Below are 19,101 nucleotides of genomic sequence, written 5' to 3'. Positions count from 1 at the left end.
TCTTCAGTTTTCACGAAGGTAACTGCACCTAACTAATACCACGTGAGTACGTGACACGGCAATGCCCACAGAAGGATACAACAACAGTACAGCCACGGTAGTCTCGGCCAATAATAATCGTTGCACATTCTACGCGTGCTGTCAAGTTCTCGTGGGGTAGCAGCCGGCCTGAGATATCGGAATGCATGGTTGAGGTTGAGCCGTTGAGGGTGATGCAGAGCAAGCTCAGTACTGTTTGCACCTCTGTTTTAATGATCGGGACAGAGTTTCAGGTGCCAAACTTCATGCACGAAAACGAACACTGTCGTGTCAGAAGAAACAAATCGATTGGAAATCTCCAGCAGCATGTGTTTCAACACAATAGTTTCTAGGTGACATGTATACACCAACACTGCACTACTTTGCGATGATCTATGACAAAGAACACACATAGATTCACAAATAAAATGTCTGTTGATTGTTTACACACAAGGCCGAGCACCACTGGCTGTACGCATATACAGACAGACAGAACAACGGTTGTGACTATTACAGACACGAGCATGCAAGCAGTGGAATAGAGTTAACAAGTCTTCTGGCCAGATTATTACACACAAACAGTAAGCAAGCACAGGATACAACGATACATTTGATGGAACAGTGAAAACGGCACGAGGTACCGCAATTCAATGGAGTGATGTTTCTGGATGAAGAATAACGTCCAGGCGATGTGCAGGAGTCAGGGCTGACCTGTTGTGGATTGTCAAGGATGACGAGGAGGATGGATGGCGTCATGGAATCCAGATCAAGACTGCGAGCTCTCCCCTTGTTCAGAAATGGACTCTGTAACTTACACCTTCACCTCAGACTCTTCAGTTGTTGGACGACGTCAGCCCTGAATTTGCAGCACGGGGTGATTCCTGTGTCTACCCGCTTCCTCTTTTAGCATATCTTGCTTCGCCAATATACCACCCTGAATATAGACCTCCTTGAGTTTTGGAAGGTTCTCGATACCATTGATTCCTGATGCCAAGTCGCAATACTTGATGTCTATTGTTTCCATGTTAGGTGAGGTGCTCTGCTCGAACGTCACCTCCCTCAGTGCACAATTATAATAATGTAGACTTAGGATCCTCAGTTTTGGGAATGCATCCCTGCAGAACACCAATTTCTCTGCATCATACGCATCTTCCAAAAGTCGTAGTTGGATCAAGTTAGGCAATTGAGCCAAGGCCCCCAGTTCCTTGAGCTTACAACACTTCAAGTCAATCTTCACCAGGCTCACACATTCACCAACCCAAGCAGGTACCTGCTGAAGGAGCCCCTTCAATTTGAGCCGCTCAAGACACGGGAGAGGGGATGTAAAAGAAACTAACATATCCAGCACCCCAGCCTCTTCAAGCGGCTCCTTCGTACCTACATTGAGCGAACGAAGGGACGACAGCTTCTCTGCAGCCCCACAGAATGCCTTGCACTTTTTATTGGAGTCCCCTCTCCCTCTCACAACTAACTTCCTCAGCTGAGTTAGTTCCCCCAGCTCTTTAATTGCTTTCCTACTTGTTCTCTCAATATCTACTTTCTCTAGTATTTGCAGCTCTCTTAAGCTCCCCATTCCTCGTGGCACCCTAATGCCAGATGAATCAGACCAGCAGCTAGAAAATCCTTTGAATTCTTTAGGTGCACCACCACATAAGTTTATTAAGGAAAAGACGTCCCTCAAGAATTCTTTAGGTGCACTTATATCAAAATATGCACGACGTATCCTGCTACACCGGAGACTGCGAAGATCTTGAAGTTTAGTGATTTCTGTTGGTAGGGATGCAAAATTTGATTTCCGTATGTCCAGAGTTTGCAAGCCATGAAGATTTCCCATGGATCCTGGAAGAGTATAAACACTTGATTCGCTATGGAAATGGAAGTACTTCAAGTGTAGCAACAATCCTATGATTTCAATGTCCTGTTGCCTTGCTTTGAATCTGGCATTTTTGAGATCCAGAACCCTCAACATCTTCAGCTGGGGCAAACAAAGTGGGGCTATTGGCCCCCGAGCAGGTTCACTGAACAAAGTAAAAGATCGAACCCGGCTTAAATCCATGCCGTTCCATTTCCTGGTGCCAAAGCATGATACATGCCGGATGCTTTCTTTTGTCAAGGCAGCGGTTCTGGTTTGTTCATCAACTAATAATACATGGTTCTCCTGTCTTGAAATTGTCACTGCAATATCATGCACAATATCATGAACTCTGCAGGTTTTCACATTTCCTTGAACATCTAACTTGGATGGTTGAATCATGCTTCTGCTGATCAGTTCGTAGAAATAATTATCAGCAAAATCTTCAAGTGTTGCCTGAGCAGTACCAATTGAAATAAAACCTTCAGCTATCCACCTATTTACTAAGTGCCTCCTACTGATCTCAAAATCTTCTGGAAAGAGATTGAGATATAGAAAGCATGGTTTGAGATGAGATGGCAAATGATTGTAGCTTAAAGTCACCACTTGCTTCAGAGCTTCAACACTAGGGTCACCTCTAGCAAGTTGTGATGGTAATTGGTCACGCAAACTTTTCCAGTCGTTTATGCCTTTATTAGCAAGGAGGCCGCCTATTAATTGTCACAATAGCTAGTGGCAACCCTCCACATTTCTTCAGCATCTCGTCTAATATTTTATCTTCATCTGCATTCTTTGGTTCATGTACCTTTTTTATAGGAGCAGCTCTTTAGCATCTTTTTCCTCCAGGGCTTTAAGGTGGTGGATAAGTTTAGGGTAGGGGAAACTGCACACTTGTGCTACTTCAGTGATTCGTGTAGTCACTACTACACAACCAAGTTCACTGCTATGCTCTGGGAAAGCAAACTGGATTGAGTTCCAGGCTTCAATGGTCCACAAATCATCAAGAACAACAAAATACCTTTTCCCCTCGAGTTGTTCTCTTAGGAGATCAGTGCAATGTTTCCCTAGCAAAGTGACACCTTGGTGTTTTTTCAACAAATCTTCCAGCGAATTTTCCCCCAAAAGTTGTTTGATTAGATCCTTGAGGATCTCCATGATGCTAAAGGACTGTGAAACAGTAATCCAAGCAAAATTAACAAATCTTTCATGGAGCTCCTTGCTGTCGTATACCTTTTTAGGAAGAGTTGTCTTCCCAAGACCACCCATGCCAACAATTGAGACAACCTTCCGACCATCAGTCTTGCTAGATGTCATCTCTAGGAGCTCAACCTTTGGCCTCTGAAAGCCAACAAGCTGCGCTTCTTGGATGTACAGAGCCGCAAAATTTCGTGTCACCTGGAAATCTCCTTTCATGTCATCGGAAATGGTATCTGTAAGCTGGATCAGATTGTACATCTTCCTCATTTGATTTAGCTCTTGGATTCTTTGCTTGATTGCCCGTATCTTGATGGCAATACGATGGCGTGCTCCCAAGTTGAAGCATTGCTGCAACATGCTTGGATGCTTGATCGAAACCATAAACTCCTCAAGACAATCTTCAGTGTCATATGCCAAGTCACGTATTAGCTCCAGGTAAGCCTTCAACACCTCAGCATTCCCCTCTGCCACATTGGTTGTCCTAAGAAAAGCACTCATCATCTTAAGCTGGGCATTGATGAACCTAGTAACAACAAATTCATAGCATCAGGTTACGAAGAATCATAGTAAATGAGAATGTCATATTTTGTCGCATTTGTTCAGGAAGCAGATTATAATTCTGAGCATATGGTAGCTAAGCCAGAAAAAAAAACATTTGTTAAGGTAAGAAGAAAACAAAATCCAATGTATTGATTATAAACTGATAAATCTTACAGTGTAATCCTATAAGCAAAGATTAATGCGTAGGAAATAGTGCCCATTGGGAGCGCGTACCTCTTTGCAAAAAGTGTATGGGTTAATGCACAAAGAGAATGCCAAAGCATCCTGGCTGTAGCACACATAAATATTTACTGACCAGCAAATGCTCATTCCTGAACTCATACACGTGTAAAAAAATGACACGGACGGCCAGCATTTTAGTAAACATGACAATGTTAATTAGATGACTTCCTATTGGCTTCTGATCATAGGCCACACTCTTACCCTACTTGTAAAGATTACGAAGTTCGTTGCCACTCTAAAGCCAAAAGATAGTATTTGTTTTCTCACTGAACTGTATATCGTAAACACCGAAATACACAAATTTTGTAGTATGCTTAGTTGTCATGAGAGAAACACCCCTAGAGGTGTAAATCTGAAGTATCACAGCACAATGCAATGTTTGGTATCCTCTTCTTTTATCATGGTGGATATGGATAGAAATAAAATCCAAACAAGACCAGCAAGGGAACTGCCAACCGAATAAGAGAGCAAAGGGAAAAGGAACTATAGATCCTGTAAACAATGTAATCTTATCTCTACACACGATTGCAACAACCTAGAGCTGTTAGTTACTAGAGATAATGTAGATATCTTTGTATCTAGGGATATCGGCCAGGTTGTTGCATTGGTGTCTTGTAAACCACGGTGAAGATTGTTTTCACCTCTATATAAACACGTAGAGCGGCCCGAGAGGGTTCAACGCTTCCATAGAGTTTTACATGGTACCAAGAGCCAACCTCCAAAATACATCTTAGATTAGATGGCAAGCTCCGGCGCTTCCTCCGTCGCGCCACTGTGTGGTCTCCAGATCTCCGAGAAGCTTGGCAAGAACAATCTTGACCTCAGGAAGATGCAAGTTCTTCCAGCGATCCGTGGTGCTCAGCTTGAGGGCTTCCTTGACAGCACCATCGCCCGTCCACCGCAAGAGGTTGACGCCAAGGCTGGAGACAAGGTCGTGAAGAGTCCAAACCCGGAATACGCCAAGTGGATCGTGCAAGATCAGCAGGTTCTGAGCTACCTGCTGACCACCATCTCGCGCGACATGCTGTCCCAAGTTAGCACGGCAACAACTGCAGCACAGCTGTGGTCCACGGTGGAGGAGATCTTCTCCTCCCAAAAAGGGGCGCGGGCAATCAACACACGAATTGCCCTTGCTACGACCAAGAAAGTTAACATGACTGCTACTGAATACGTGAACAAGATGAAGCTGCTTGCATATGAGATGGCGGCGGCTGGAAAACCTCTTGGGGAAGATGAGCTCTGCGCTAGCATCCTTCTAGGGCTTGACATGGAGTACAATCCTCTTGTGTCGGCCCTGGTCGCTCAGGTGGAACTGGTCTCCTTCACCAAGCTTCAATCTCAGCTCATGAGCTTTGAGAGCCGCCTTGAGCTATAGCAAGGGGACTCCCAATCCTCGGTGAACTCTGCATCCAGGGGGCATGGCGGGTTCACCCGGGGAGGAGGAGGACGTGGTCGTGGAGGTCCTGGCCCATGGGGTTAGGGCAATGGTGATCAAGGGCGCAGCAACACCGGTGACCAAAACAGCTCCAAAGGAAAGAAGCCAAGGTACAATGGTACATGCCAGGTGTGCTTCAAGGAGGGGCATAGACCTTCTAGCATCGCTTCGACCCCGACTTTGTTCCTGATGAGAGGAACATCAATGCCGCCACCAGCTCCTATGGCATCGACACCAACTGGTACACCGACACGGGGGCTACTGACCACATCACCAGCAAGCTTGATAAGTTGACCGTCCACGACAAGTATAACGGCAATGATCAAATCTGCACTGCCAGCGGAGCAAATATGAACATTAACCACATTGGTCATGCTATTGTTCGTACTCCTAATCGCAATCTACACCTTAAAAACATCCTTCATGTTCCCCAAGCCCACAAAAATTTAGTATCCATTCATCACCTCGCTAATGATAATCATGCTTTCCTTGAATTTCACCCTAATTTTTTCTTGATCAAGGATCAGGCCACGAGAACAATTTTGGAAGGCCAATGTAAAGGTGGCCTCTACCCTCTTCCCATGCCGCACAAGGAAGCATTTAGCGTGGTCAAGCCATCTACATCTAGGTGGCATAGTTGTCTGGGCCATCCAACTTTTCCAATTGTTCAGAGTCATTAGTGAGAATAAGCTTCCTTGTTCTAGAGATTTTAATAGAGTCTGTGTGTGATGCTTGTCAACAAGCAAAGAGCCATCAGCTCCCCTATCCTCATTCGACTAGTGAGTTGCAATTACCTTTAGATTTAATTTTCTCTGATGTTTGGGATCATGCTCCTGATTCTGTTGCAAGAAAGCAATATTATGAGAGTTTCATCAACGATTTTAGCAAATTTACTTGGATTTACCTTCTTAAGCATAAATCTGAGGTGTTTCAAGTCTTTCATGAATTTCAATCTCTTGTTGAACGATGCTTTGATCGCAAGATGATATCTATGCAAACTGACTAGGGGGTGAATATAAAAAACTAAATTCTTTCTTTCGCAAGGTTGGGATCACTCATCTCGTGTCTTGCCCTCATGCCCATCAACAGAATGGGGCGGCTGAACAAAAGCACCGCCGCATTGTTGAGGTTGGCCTTTCCTTGCTTTCCACAGCTTTTGTGCCCTTGAAATTTTGGGACGAAGCATTCTTAGCTGCGGCTTATCTCATTAATTGCACTCCTACCAAACTTCTTCAGTATGATACACCTCTACATCGCGTATTTCATGAGCAGCCAGACAACTCCATGTTGAGGGTCTTTGGTTGTGCTTGTTGGCCAAACCTCCGGCCCTATAATGCATGCAAACTTGCGTTTCGCTCTAAGCGCTGTGCGTTTCTCGGTTACAATAACATGCACAAAGGATACATGTGTCTTGACATTACCACAGGTCATGTCTATATCTCTCGCGACGTTATCTTTGATGAAACTCTCTTTCCCTTTTCTGAGCTGCATGAAAACGCTGGCGCCCAGTTAAGGGCCGAAATTAATCTACTCCCTCCTTAGCTTGCTAACCCTCCCTTCTTGCCTACGAGTACAACAATGCATAGTACCGTTGTGGTTAATGATTCAGTTGAAATTCCTGTTGAAACTAATGCATCTGGTGATGTTTTGGAGGAGATATCGCATGCTGTTGCTCAGGAGGAGACAGGCACGGGACACGATGGTGATCCTCTGCCTTCTGTCGCGCAGACGGCAGATGAATCTGCATTGGGATCGGGGCCTGCAGCGCCTAACGGATCCACCTCAGGGCGTGCTGCTGCTCCGCCCGCCTCCGAGACGACCACATGTCCGTTAGCGCATGGGTCGCCAGCGCGAGGGAGCAAGATGACACCTTCCACGCATACACCGGCTGACCGCACCAACGCGTGCCCGTCTGCTACTGGCCCAGTGACGGATCCTGCGGAGTCCACGCGATCAAGTGTTGCACCGACCACACCTGAGCTGCCTGGCGCATCATCCCTGCCAGGATCTTCTACAGCATCACCGTCTGTGGCTTCATCAGCACCCCAGCAACAACTTTCCCCAAGACTCGAGCACAGGATGGCATTCGAAAAGCAAAAGTTTACACCAACGGCACCGTCAGGTATGGCATGTCAATAACAGCTACTGAACCTCCAGATCTGGATGTAGCCTTAAGAGATAACAATTGGAAGAAGGCCATGGACAATGAGTATGAAGCACTCATGAGAATCAAGACATGGCATTTGGTTCTGCCAAAGTCAGGGAGGAACGTCATTGATTGCAAATGGGTGTACAAGGTAAAGCGGAAACCTGATGGCACCATTGACAGGTACAAGGCACGTCTTGTTGCTAAGGGGTTTAAACAACGATATGGCATTGACTATGAGGATATGTTTAGCCCGGTTGTCAAAGAAGCCACTATTAGACTTGTGTTGTCCATTGCAGTTTCTATTAGATGGAGTCTTCGCCAGTTAGATGTACAGAACGCGTTTCTTCATGGTCTACTTGAAGAAGTGTTCATAAGGTAGCCACCTGGGTATGTAAGTACTAGTCAACCAAACTTCATATGCAAACTTGATAAGGCACTGTATGGACTAAAACAAGCTCCACGAGCCTGTTATGCTCGGCTTAGCACAAAGCTTCAAGGTCTTGGTTTTCGGCCATCCAAAGCAGATTTGTCCCTCTTCTTCTATAATAAAGGAGTCATTATTTTCTTGTTGATCTATGTTGACGACATTATTGTTGCAAGTTCTTCATCAGAAGCTAACTCTGCACTCTTGCGAGATCTCAAGTCTGAATTTGTACTAAAAGATCTTGGAGATCTACACTATTTCTTGGGGATAGAAGTCCAGAAAATTGGCGAAGGGATCTTGCTCACGCAGGAGAAGTACACAACAGATTTGCTAGTGAGCAGGGATGAGTAACTGTAAGACAATGAATACACCTATGTCAAACACTGAAAAACTCTCTGCTCATGAAGGAGAGTTGCTCGGTTCATCAGATGCATCTCACTACAGAAGCATCGTAGGGGTGCTGCAGTATTTAACCTTGACACGGCCGGATATATCATTTGCTGTTAATAAGGTATGTCAGTATTTAAATATGCCCACTACTATGCAATGGAGTGCAGTCAAGTGAATCTTGAGGTATCTGAGACTTATAGCTAGCACAGGACTCAAAATTCAGAGATCATTGTTTACACTTGTGAGTGCCTTCTCTGATGCAGACTGGGCTGGATGCACTGATGACAGAAGGTCAACCGGAGGATTTGCAGTGTTCTTAGGATCAAATCTTATTTCCTGGAGTGCTCGCAAGCAAGCCACAATGTCTTGGTCAAGTACTGAGGCAGAATACAAATCGCCAATGCAACGACAGAAGTAATGTGGGTTCAAACACTATTGACTGAGCTTGGTATTCGTTCACCTAGTGCAGCCAGATTATGGTATGATAATATTGGTGCAACATATTTGTCAGCGAATCCTGTGCTTAATGCTAGAACCAAACATATAGAAGTGGACTTCCATTTTGTTCGAGAACGAGTTGCTCAAGGGCTTCTATAGATTCGATTCGGCTGGTGTCCACCAATGATCAAGTTGCTGACGGATTTACTAAGCTATTGGCTGTTCGTCAGTTAGAAAGTTTTAGAAGCAATCTCAACTTAGATAAGTTGTGATTGAGGAGGAGTGTAAACAATGTAATCTTACCTCTACACATGATTGCAACAACCTAGAGCTGTTAGTTACTAAAGATATCAGCCAGGTTGTTGCATTGGTGTCTTGTAAACCACGGTGAAGATTGTTTTCACCTCTGTATAAACACGTAGAGCAGCCCGAGAGGGTTCAACGCTTCCATAGAGTTTTACATATCCATCTTGAGCAGCTCATCGGGAGACTTCACTACAGGCAAGCTTTCACTCAGGGTTGTAGCGTAACAACCACTCACCTCTCACGCGCAGATCAGGTACAGGGATCGAGCTGGCAGGCAGTTCAGGACGCACGCCCAAACCTTAGAGAGAGAAGGTCTGATCCGGGGCGGGGAGGATCGGGATCGAGAGGGGAAGTTCGGGAAGAGGGAATGGCGGCAGCGAGTTGGATCTGGCGAGTTTGCTGACAGGTGGGAAGAAGAACACTAATAGCCTCGATTTGTGTGTGATTAACAAGCATGATTACACTCAAGAAATTATTGGACTCTCGGAGAAATCTGGTTTGACTGAAATAACACCTTACGGCTCACAATGCCAGAGATTCGAACCGCGTTGCTCTCTTGTGGTGACCATGAATCAGAGTTTAGATACGTACCCGATGTCGTCGTGTACGCCGAGCAGCAGTCCAACCTCCTGCCTCGCGGCTGCCGAGGCGACGCCCAGCGCGCTGCGTACCAGCGTCGCGGCCATGCTCAGCGCGGTCTCCGCCATGGCGCCCCCCCTCTTCCTGCTGCTGCTTCTTGCCTTCTGTTCCTCCACTTGCCTTCTGTTCCAGCACTGGCTTATTCCCTCCTTTGCCCTTTGTAAGCACTCTTGCGGTATACCAAGAAATAGCAGTCTTTGGGGTGGTTCTTCGAGAAATGCCACTACTCTTCGCGTATTGACATTTGTATTTTATCATGAGATGCCATTACCCTCTCTACCAGGGAGTTGATTTGAATAAAAAATGTTTAGTATTTTACTTGTTATGTTCCCCCTTTCTTAATTACCAAAAGCTCTTGGCCTGCTTTATAGTATGCAGAACATTTGTTTCTCCACCCCCTCACCTCTTTGTTACCTGTAGACCCCACCCCTAAGATGAAACCTCTCGCCTTGTCCCATTTGTTATTTACCAGCACCCGCTTCCACCTTGTCTGCACAACACTGTGGTTCCAGCGGCAAGGAGAAAGCAGATGACATCAGCAGATACGATAATTTTAGCAGGGATGTGCATAGACATCGAAATGTTACTGTATATACCAGTATCCCATAATCTAGGATACTCCTTTTATTAGTAAATTTATATGAAAGTTCTTCCGTTGGTACCTCCGACGAGGCGTTATTTTAACAAAGGATAATAAGCATCTCCAGCAGTCTCCTTTTCCCCAATCCAATTATCGTATTGGGAGCATTCGTAAAAAATAGTACTCTATTCCAATAATTATTGGGACAAACCAATAATTCACCCCAACTCTCCCAAAATAATAAAGGGGGGTTGTGACTCTCCCAACATGGTAGTTGGATTGAAATGAGATTATTGGGGAAGTAAAAAGACAACTCTTCCAAAAATAATGAATGAGATAATGGGATATCCCAATCAACTAGTTATTGTGAAGATGTATTGAGAAACTGCTGGAGATGCTCTAAGAGGAACTAGTCTGGGAGTCTAAAAATATTGTTTCTATGATCATAATGAAACAATTAGGCACCTCTTTTTTATTGTCAACATGCTAAGATAATTTGGAGAGTTGTTAATGTAGCTACTGAGTTAACCACAGCTAGGTCAATAAATCATATGCTGCAGAATTGGTTAACGGGCATAAAGAATAAGACGAGAAGATTTATCTACGTGGGGATTGCTGCTCTTATGTGGACGATTTGGTGTACTCGTCAATGTTGGCCGTGCAGCCCGTGTACACGCTACTCAATAGGATACTGTGCAGTTTAGAGCATACACGGTCCATTACACGGCTAACCCGTGTACACGGTCATACGCGGCGTAAACGGCTTATAAAAAATGAGAGAATGTTTTTACTCAGTGTGCAACCCGTGTAATGGGCCGTTTTGGCCATGGTGGCCTTGAGCGGGAGGTGGAAAAATTTTGGACTTGGACTGTGAGAATTGAGAAGTGAGATTAAACCATATCTGAACTCATGTATCTGGTATTTAGTGATGTATTGATGTCATTAAAATTTGAGAACCGAGAATTATTAGCTTTCTGTCCATGCCAATATGTTAACGTGTGATCTTGTACACGTACTCCACTAATTAACGTGTGATCTTGTACACGTACTCCACTAATTTGTATGTGTCTGCACCATATTAACATGCTATTTTTTTTATTGGTCTGTACTCCACTAATTTGTATGTGTCTGTACCATATTAACATGCTATTTTTTTATTGGTATGTACAAAAACGTGTTGCCCATGTATATACCGTGTACACACCATCTACACGGCCTACTCGCTACTCGAGGGGTGACCGAATGACTACCGTTTAATGTTTAGGTGAATATTATACCGTTTAACGTTTAGGTGAATATTAGTACTCATAATGATATGGTTTTAGAGAAAAAAATTCACCTCTTTTATGCAGGTTATTGGCTGCGGTTTTTGTCCCTATTGCAACGTGAAGATAGTAGGGAAGCAGTTCGGGCAGCAAGCAAAGTGTTGGAAGTCATCGCTTTAGATATCTTGGCAAGAACTAATGAAGAAGCAATAATAGAATTTGCTTATGATTTTCTTAAATTTGGTGAACTTTTATTTCTATTTTGGTGACAAGCTCTGAAGCCGAATTTGATGTAAGAATTGGACTGTGTGGACTGTGTGCAATCGCGCAGAGGCAGAGGCAGAAGATAATTTCATTTTCTAATAAGAATCAGCGGTGACAAAAGTGGGTGGAGCGAGAGGAGTACACTGAAGAACTCCTACGTATGAACAAATAGGATATAACGAGGAGCAGCATGCATTTCAACTCGTAAGTTACGCTCTGGCATACACACAAAATCATTTCTGATGACTATTCGTAAAGAACAGACACTGATTTATATTGAAAAAAAAGTTCATTTTACTCCTCTCACTTATTTACTTTGTTCACTTAACCACCTATATAAAATTTAGGCTCACTTTACTCCCTAAACTATTTCATTTGGTCCAACCTACTCCCTAATTATATTTCTCTTTTTTGTTTCTTCGCGTACAAATTGAATTTTAATTTCAGATTATATCGGTTGACTTATAATATGATGCTCTACGTTAGAAAAATACATTAGAATTTTTTCATGATTACTTTTTGTACAGTTTTGTATATCTAAGATCAATTTCGTATTAAATATTCCTAACTTATGAAAATAACTAAAAAAAATTTTAGTATAATTTTCTACCATAAGGCATCATATTTTATATATGCTCACAATATTTGACTCAAAATTCAACTCATACACAAAGAAATTAAAAAGGAAAATCGGTGGTAGATTGGACAAAATGAAATAGTTTAGAGGAGTAAAGTGAGCCAAAACTTTGTTAAGGGGTTGAACGGACAAAGTGGATCATATTTTGTATATGCTCACTATTTGAACTCAAAATTCAACTCATACACAACTAATTAGGTGGTAGATTGGATAAAATGAAATAGTTTAGGGGAGTAAAGTGAGTCAAAACTTTATTCAAGGGGTTAAGCGGATAAAGTGGATAGGTTCCATTTACAAATAATTTGCCGGTTGGTTACACTTCTACGTACACACAAGGCCAAGCGTCACTGAGACACTAACAGCATGCATATACATACAGACATAAGAACAATTGTAGCTATTACGTTAAAACATCAAACATCCAGTGAAATACAACAAGTCTGGTGGCCAGATTATTACACACAAAGAGCACGCAAGCACAAGGCACAATAATACGAATTGATAAAGCAGTTCTCACAGCAGGAATACTTGCCATTGATGAACAGAGTGATGATCCTGAAGGGAGCATGTCGACGACGATGTGCAGAAGCAGGGGCTGACCTGTCGTGGATTCTCGAGGATGACGAAGACGGTGGCTGGATGAAGGCAGATCAAGACTGCGAGCTCTCCCCTGGTTCGGAAATGGACTCCGTAACTTCCACCTTCACCTCAGACTCTTCAGGGCTTGTATGATTGCAGTCCAGTATTTGCAGCGCAGGGCGATTCGTGTGTTTGTTAACATCCTCTCGTAAGATATCGTGCTTCGCCAATGTACAACTCCAAATATACAGCTCCTTGAGTTTGCGAAGGTGCTTTACACCGTTGATCCCTGATGCCAGCTTGGAATTCTCAATCCTTATCCTTTCCATATTGGGCGTGCTGCTCTCCACAAATGTCACCTCCCTCAGTGCCGCTGTATAACCAAGCTGTAGGTGTAGGAATCTCAAATTTGGGAACTCATGCCTGTCGAACTCTAATTTATCTGCACTGTATGCATCTTCATAAAGTCGAAGTTGCATCAGATTGGGCGGTTCGGTGGCCAAGGCCTTCAAATCCTTCAGCTTACAGTATTGCAAGTCAATCTTCACCAGGTTCACAGATTTACCTACCCAAGCAGGTATCTCCTCAAGGCGGCCCTTCAATTTCAGCCTCTCAAGAGAGGGGAGAGGGAATGCAAAAGAAACCAACAAATCCATCTCATCAACTTTATCTATCTCGTTAGTACCCACACTGAAGGAACGGAGGGAGGATAGCTTCTCTACCGCCTTAGAGAATGCTTTGCTCTTTTTCTTGGAGGCCCCTTTCCCTGTGACAACTAATTTCTTGAGCTGAGTTAGTTCCCCTATCTCTTTAATTGCTTTCCTACTTGTTCTCTTAATATCCACTTCCTCTAGTATTTGTAACTGTTTTAAACTTCCCACTCCTTTTGGCACCTTAATGCCAGATGAACTAGACCAACAACTAGACATGCCCATATGCAGGTTGGCAATTTCATCACTATAATCATCATGTTCACCTGACAATATCAATTCTAAGACAACCTTCAAGCATTCTCCATCTTGAGTTATACGATCATACGAACGATCTGGTGCCCTGCTACACCGAAGGCTACGAAGATTATGAAGTTTAGTGGTTTCTGATGGCAGGGTTGAAATATTTGATCTTCTTATATCCAGTGTTTGCAAGCCTTGCAAGTTTCCTATAGATCTTGGAAGTGCATACACATATGAACCAGTAAAATGCACGTATTTCAAATGTAATAGCAATGCTAAGTTTTTTATGTCTCGTTGCCTTGCTAGGAATTGAGAATTTTTTAGATCCAGAACCCTCAACATCTTGAATTTGGATGAACATAAAAATGCTATGGGATCCAGAGGTTCGCTGAACAGAGTAAAAGAACGAACACGGCTTAAGTCCATACCTAAATCCAGCTTCTTGCTAGCAAAGTATGATAAATGCCGGATGCTTATTCTTCTGGACATGGTGGATGTGTCTCCTCCAGGAATGGCTGCATAGTTCTCCTGCCTAGAGATTGACACTGCAATATCATGCACAATGTCATGAATTCTGCATGTCTTCACATTTCCAAGATTATCTAACTTAGATGGTTGAATCATGCACCGGCTGATGAGTTCATAGAAGTAATTTTCAGAAACTTCTTCAAGTGTTCTTGTAGTTGAGTCATCTGCTACAAACCCTTCAGCTACCCACCTATTCACTAGGTGTTTCTTTTCAATCTCAAAATCTTCAGGAAAGATGCTGAGATGTAAGAAGCAAGGCTTGAGATGAGAAGGCAGGTGGCTGTAACTAAGACTAACAACTCGCCTTAGGGAATCAAGGCTTGGATTGGTAGCAAGATCCCAGGGGAGTTGCCTGTATATACTCTTCCACTCCTTTGTATCCTTATTGGCAAGGAGGCCTCCAATTGTCAGAATGGCAAGTGGTAATCCTCCACATTTGTTCAGTATTTTTTCAACTATCCCTTTAGTGTTTTTATCTTTCTCCAGGTCATCAAGACTTTTATTTGTCTTCTTCAGAAACAAGGTTGTAGCCTCTTCTTTCCCTAAGAATTCAGGGTGGTGGATATTTGATGGAGGACTGCAGTATTCAGCTAATTTGCCATTCCGTGTAGTCACTACTACACAACTATCATCCTTGCCACCATCTTGGAAAGTAATCTTAATGCGATTCCATGCATCAATGGTCCAAACATCATCCAAAACAATAAGGTACCTTGTCTCCTTAAGTCTTCTTGATAGGTAGTCAGCGAGGTGTACCTCCGGCACCTGCCCTTGATGATCTTTTAAGAGCCTATCCCATGACTCAGCCCCAAAGAGCTGCAAGATCATCTCCTTAAAAAGCTCCATTTGGTCAAATGACTGCGACACTGTGATCCAAGCACGGGTGCTGAACATTTCTCTGATATCCTTGCTATCATACACCTTCTTCGTTAGAGCTGTCTTTCCAATGCCACCCATCCCAACAAGGGATACCACTCTTGGACCGGCATTGTCGGTTTCAGTATGCTCCATGGGTGCCTTCGATTTGGCTATTAACTCCATCAGTTTCTTCTTTGGCTCATCCAAACCAACAAGCTGTGCTTCGTCAACATTTAGAGCTGTGAAATTCCTACTGAGCTCCATGTCACCTGTCACATTACTGGAGGTGGACGGTGTGAGCTTGATCGCATTGTACCTCAGGTTCCTTTGGCTCACCTCCTGGACTCTTTGTTTGAGAATCCGTATCTGGACAGCAATCCTGTGACGTGCTCGCAAGCTTAGAAGTTGCTGCACAAGGTTCTTGTGCTTGATGAAAACCATGAACTCTTCAAGGCAGTCTTCAATGTCATATGCCAAGTCACGGATCAGCTCCAAATAAGCCTTCAGCACCCCAGTGTTCTCGCGCGCCCCGTCAGCAGCTCTGAGGAAGGCTTGCATCATCTTTAGCTCATCGCTGATGAACCTGACAAGTGACAACCAAACACGATGAATAAATATGCTTCCCATGCATTTTCAATATACTTTCTTCTGTTCTAATATATCCGACAACAAGATATAAGGTCGATCAATATGTTTTCAGGGTTCTGAAAAATATGCTGGCAATGTCAAAGAGTATTCCTATGTTTGAACATAAAACAAAAGGTCCTAGCATATAAGTACTTGTAAACCACGAGTTCACTAGTATACCAGTAGCACCAAAGGCCACATTTAAACAAAATTTTGGATTAAAAGAATACAATAGATATTTCAATATAGTGTATGCCAAAAGTTTCTATAAAGCCCAATACAGGTGTTTGAATTTTCTCTAAAACATATAAACCGTCATTTTTCACATGTCGCTATATTTCAAATTTGATAAAATTTTACTCTGGTTGATACCATAGACATCGATTTACAAATACAAAGATGACAATATATATACTTCAATCACTATGGAATTGCAAAGCAACTCAAAATTAGATTAAAAAAACTGCTCATGCCAAACAAGGAACTTAAAAACACCTAGAAACAACATGGTAAGCACTTCATTCCTTTCAAATGTAAGCATAATTTAACTTGGAGAGGTCTAAAATTTTGCTAACAATTTCTCTTACATTTCCTATGTACTTTCAAACAATATTCCAGTTGTAGTGATTTTAATTTATCTCAAAATATAGAAATTTATGAGATAATTGTCGATTATGAATTTTGAAACTTACAGATATACAAGTACGTCTGAATAAAGAAAGGTAAATCAAGTACCAGATGTCATCCTGCACCCCAAGCAGCAGGCCCATCTCCTCTCTTGCAGCTGAGGAGGCGACGCTGAGCGCGCTGCCCACCAGTGTGGTGGCCATGCCCAGCGCCGTCTCCGCCATGGCGCCGCCCTCCCTGCTGCGTCTTCACTACTTTCTTCTCCTTATCTGTATGTGACATACGCCTAACGAGGTGATCGATGCAATCACGCAGCAGTGCAAAACTGCAAATGTATGTGGTTACAGATAGGTAGGCTGGAAAAAATGATATGCTCCCCTCTCCTTTGGCCTTTGCTCTCTCTTGAAGCAAAGCGAGCGCCAGCTTCCTTCTTTGGCGTCGCAGGGCATTATGATTCTCGTGAAGCTTAGACATGTCTCAATGCCTGAAAGATGAAAAGTCTGGACATTGCTACGCAGCTCAAGCTAAGCATTGATTCTTCCTGGCTGGTCACAAGGCAACCTTGGTTTCTGTCTTTCTGCTATTGGGCTATCCATATGCTGCCTTTCTAAAGCAATTTTTGTCTATAAAATTTGGTCTCTCAGAATAAGGATGGTCCAAGCAAATGCTGCAAGCAGTTTTATGGCTGAACAAAGAAAAAAGTCTATCAGTATTTGTACTGTGCAGTTCTTGTACTGGTTACTTTTTAGGCCTGTTTGGATGGTTACTAATGTGATTATTTGTAAGAAATCAGGACAAATTGCGTTTTTCACTGAAATCTCAGAGGATAGCATAGAACTGGAGCTCGAATTGCGTAGCAGAGCTCAAAGTAGACCAGAGAAGAATAAGGTTTGATCTCAGAAGTAAAGAAATTTGACATCAGAGTTCAAAGATCCAGAATGTGTAACACCCCAGAACATCAGTAATATTTTGGAGCGTCACACTACACTACAGCTATTACTGGCACACACATAAGAAACAGCAACAAAAATAAAATAACAGGGCATGCGGAAGCAACTTAAATCATCTAGATAAACATCTCACAAACTGGATCAAAAGAAATTATAAGCTAAGCAAAGACCTCACAACCAAACATTTTTTATTACAACACGTGTCCAATATGAAGAGGTGTGTGTACATGTGCTGCTACTCCCATCCAACCACACACCCTCCAAACTCAAGAACCTGCGGAGGGGAAAAAGAGTATGAGGCTTATGGAAAACCTCAGCAAGCAAATTGCTTCCACCAAGTCATTTAAAGCACAATATATTAAGCAACAATTTAAGAATCATTATTATAAGAGAAGCACCACATAACAATATATTAAGCAACAATTTAAGAATCATTATTATAAAAGAAGCACCACATAAGTAATAAGATAAATAAATACTTCACAACAATACTTCAAAATGAATGTGCAAATGGTGGAATGCAATGCATGACTTCACTTCTACCCACACATCCCCAAGGAAGGAGGTGAGGGCTGCAACCACATTGCTATATCTCAACGTGCGTTGTTGTACCGATACTTGCCGCACCAATCCAGCTACGGTTTCTTCGTATGCATAAAGCATGAGATTGTAAATGCAAGATTGCAATGCATGAACTTCGTATACTTCAAATTTATATCAAAAGTAAATCAAAAGTAAAGCCTCAAGTGGAATAATATATAAAGCCATTTCAGATTTATCTTGCTAGTGTGAGGTACTGAAATTAAATGGAGGCAATCCAAACAACATAGTTAAAGCATGTAGACCACATCGCTACGTTTACTTGCTTTCACTGAAGACCAAGAACGTGTGCTAAGCACGATTCGAAGGTGCACCACCTGTTCAGAAATATAACTCAGCACCAACACAAACACACAAGAATAAACAAACATAATTTAAAACGTTCCTACACTCGAACCCGACATTCTCACAAAAGCACACGCAAATCTAGACATGATAGTAGCACTGTTGCTTCTCTTTTTTTATCTTTTAATCCTAATGGATAAAAATCATGAACATACTCTAATCTTGAGAGGAACCTCAAACTGAAAATCTGACAGCAACTGTAGAACAATCCTAGTGAAATAGGTATATCTGGAGCTCCAAACTTCATATGAAGATGCGCTTAACTAATCTCAAAATCTTATGAAATTTGCTACAACTTCTTCAACTACCAAAAAGTCCAATTCAGTTGTTAGGTTTGCCTAACCTTCAAGAGACCAGATTCTGCGCATAGTTAAGAGTCATAAAAAATAGTCAGAATCAAACTTTGATATCTCCCTGGTCATAACTCCGATTGCAGTGTTCTTTGCGGCTATGGAAAGCTATGTAAAATATCTACTACTCATATATAGGTTTATTAATTTTTTGAAGCCACTAAAAGGATGTAAAATAGATATTACTAAAAACTAAGCAGATTGACTACATGCTAAAAATAGCGACGAGCGCAAAACTTTACCCTAGCCCCTAATGACGTCGAACACCACTCACGTGATAGAACATCTGAAACCTTAGGGAAAACAT

At 42.6% G+C, this 19,101-nt stretch overlaps 2 protein-coding genes and 1 non-coding gene across 3 annotated transcripts; 1 reads left to right on the top strand and 2 right to left on the bottom strand.

The window, feature by feature from the left end:
- Positions 1–412: 412 nt before the first annotated feature.
- Positions 413–10,007, bottom strand: LOC117851665 (disease resistance protein Pik-2). Its single transcript, XM_072293416.1, has 3 exons — positions 9,584–10,007; positions 2,684–3,590; positions 413–2,584 (listed from the first exon to the last, which is right to left on the bottom strand). Exons 1-3 carry the CDS (start codon positions 9,697–9,699, stop codon positions 869–871), a joined length of 2,739 nt encoding a protein of 912 aa, XP_072149517.1. The 5' UTR covers positions 9,700–10,007; the 3' UTR covers positions 413–868.
- Positions 5,070–5,208, top strand: LOC117854287 (small nucleolar RNA Z247). Its single transcript, XR_004640218.1, has one exon. It is a non-coding gene; the product is annotated as a small nucleolar RNA Z247 (small nucleolar RNA).
- Positions 10,008–12,435: 2,428 nt separating the features above from the next.
- On the bottom strand, positions 12,436–16,981 carry LOC117851706 (putative disease resistance RPP13-like protein 3). Its single transcript, XM_034733575.2, has 2 exons — positions 16,658–16,981; positions 12,436–15,878 (listed from the first exon to the last, which is right to left on the bottom strand). The coding sequence occupies exons 1-2, from the start codon at positions 16,771–16,773 to the stop codon at positions 13,028–13,030; spliced, it is 2,967 nt and encodes a 988-aa protein (XP_034589466.1). The 5' UTR covers positions 16,774–16,981; the 3' UTR covers positions 12,436–13,027.
- Between the last annotated feature and the right edge of the window lie 2,120 nt (positions 16,982–19,101).

This window comes from Setaria viridis, chromosome 4, assembly GCF_005286985.2.
Source record: "Setaria viridis chromosome 4, Setaria_viridis_v4.0, whole genome shotgun sequence".
NCBI classification, from domain to species: Eukaryota; Viridiplantae; Streptophyta; class Magnoliopsida; order Poales; family Poaceae; genus Setaria; species Setaria viridis.
The sequence above is the reverse complement of the archived record's forward strand: the minus strand, read 5'-3'. Positions and strand labels throughout refer to the sequence as shown.

Bases quoted from the DNA above. Each gene is read 5' to 3' on its own strand.
- LOC117851665 (XM_072293416.1), bottom strand. From the start codon at position 9,699: ATGGCGGAGACCGCGCTGAGCATGGCCGCGACGCTGGTACGCAGCGCG. The intron at 3,591-9,583 runs GTACGTATCTAA...TGTTGTTACTAG, and splicing joins GGCGTACACGACGACATCGG to GTTCATCAATGCCCAGCTTA. The intron at 2,585-2,683 runs TAAAAAAGGTAC...TTGTGACAATTA, and splicing joins ATGCTAAAGAGCTGCTCCTA to ATAGGCGGCCTCCTTGCTAA.
- LOC117851706 (XM_034733575.2), bottom strand. From the start codon at position 16,773: ATGGCGGAGACGGCGCTGGGCATGGCCACCACACTGGTGGGCAGCGCG. The intron at 15,879-16,657 runs GTACTTGATTTA...GTCACTTGTCAG, and splicing joins GGGGTGCAGGATGACATCTG to GTTCATCAGCGATGAGCTAA.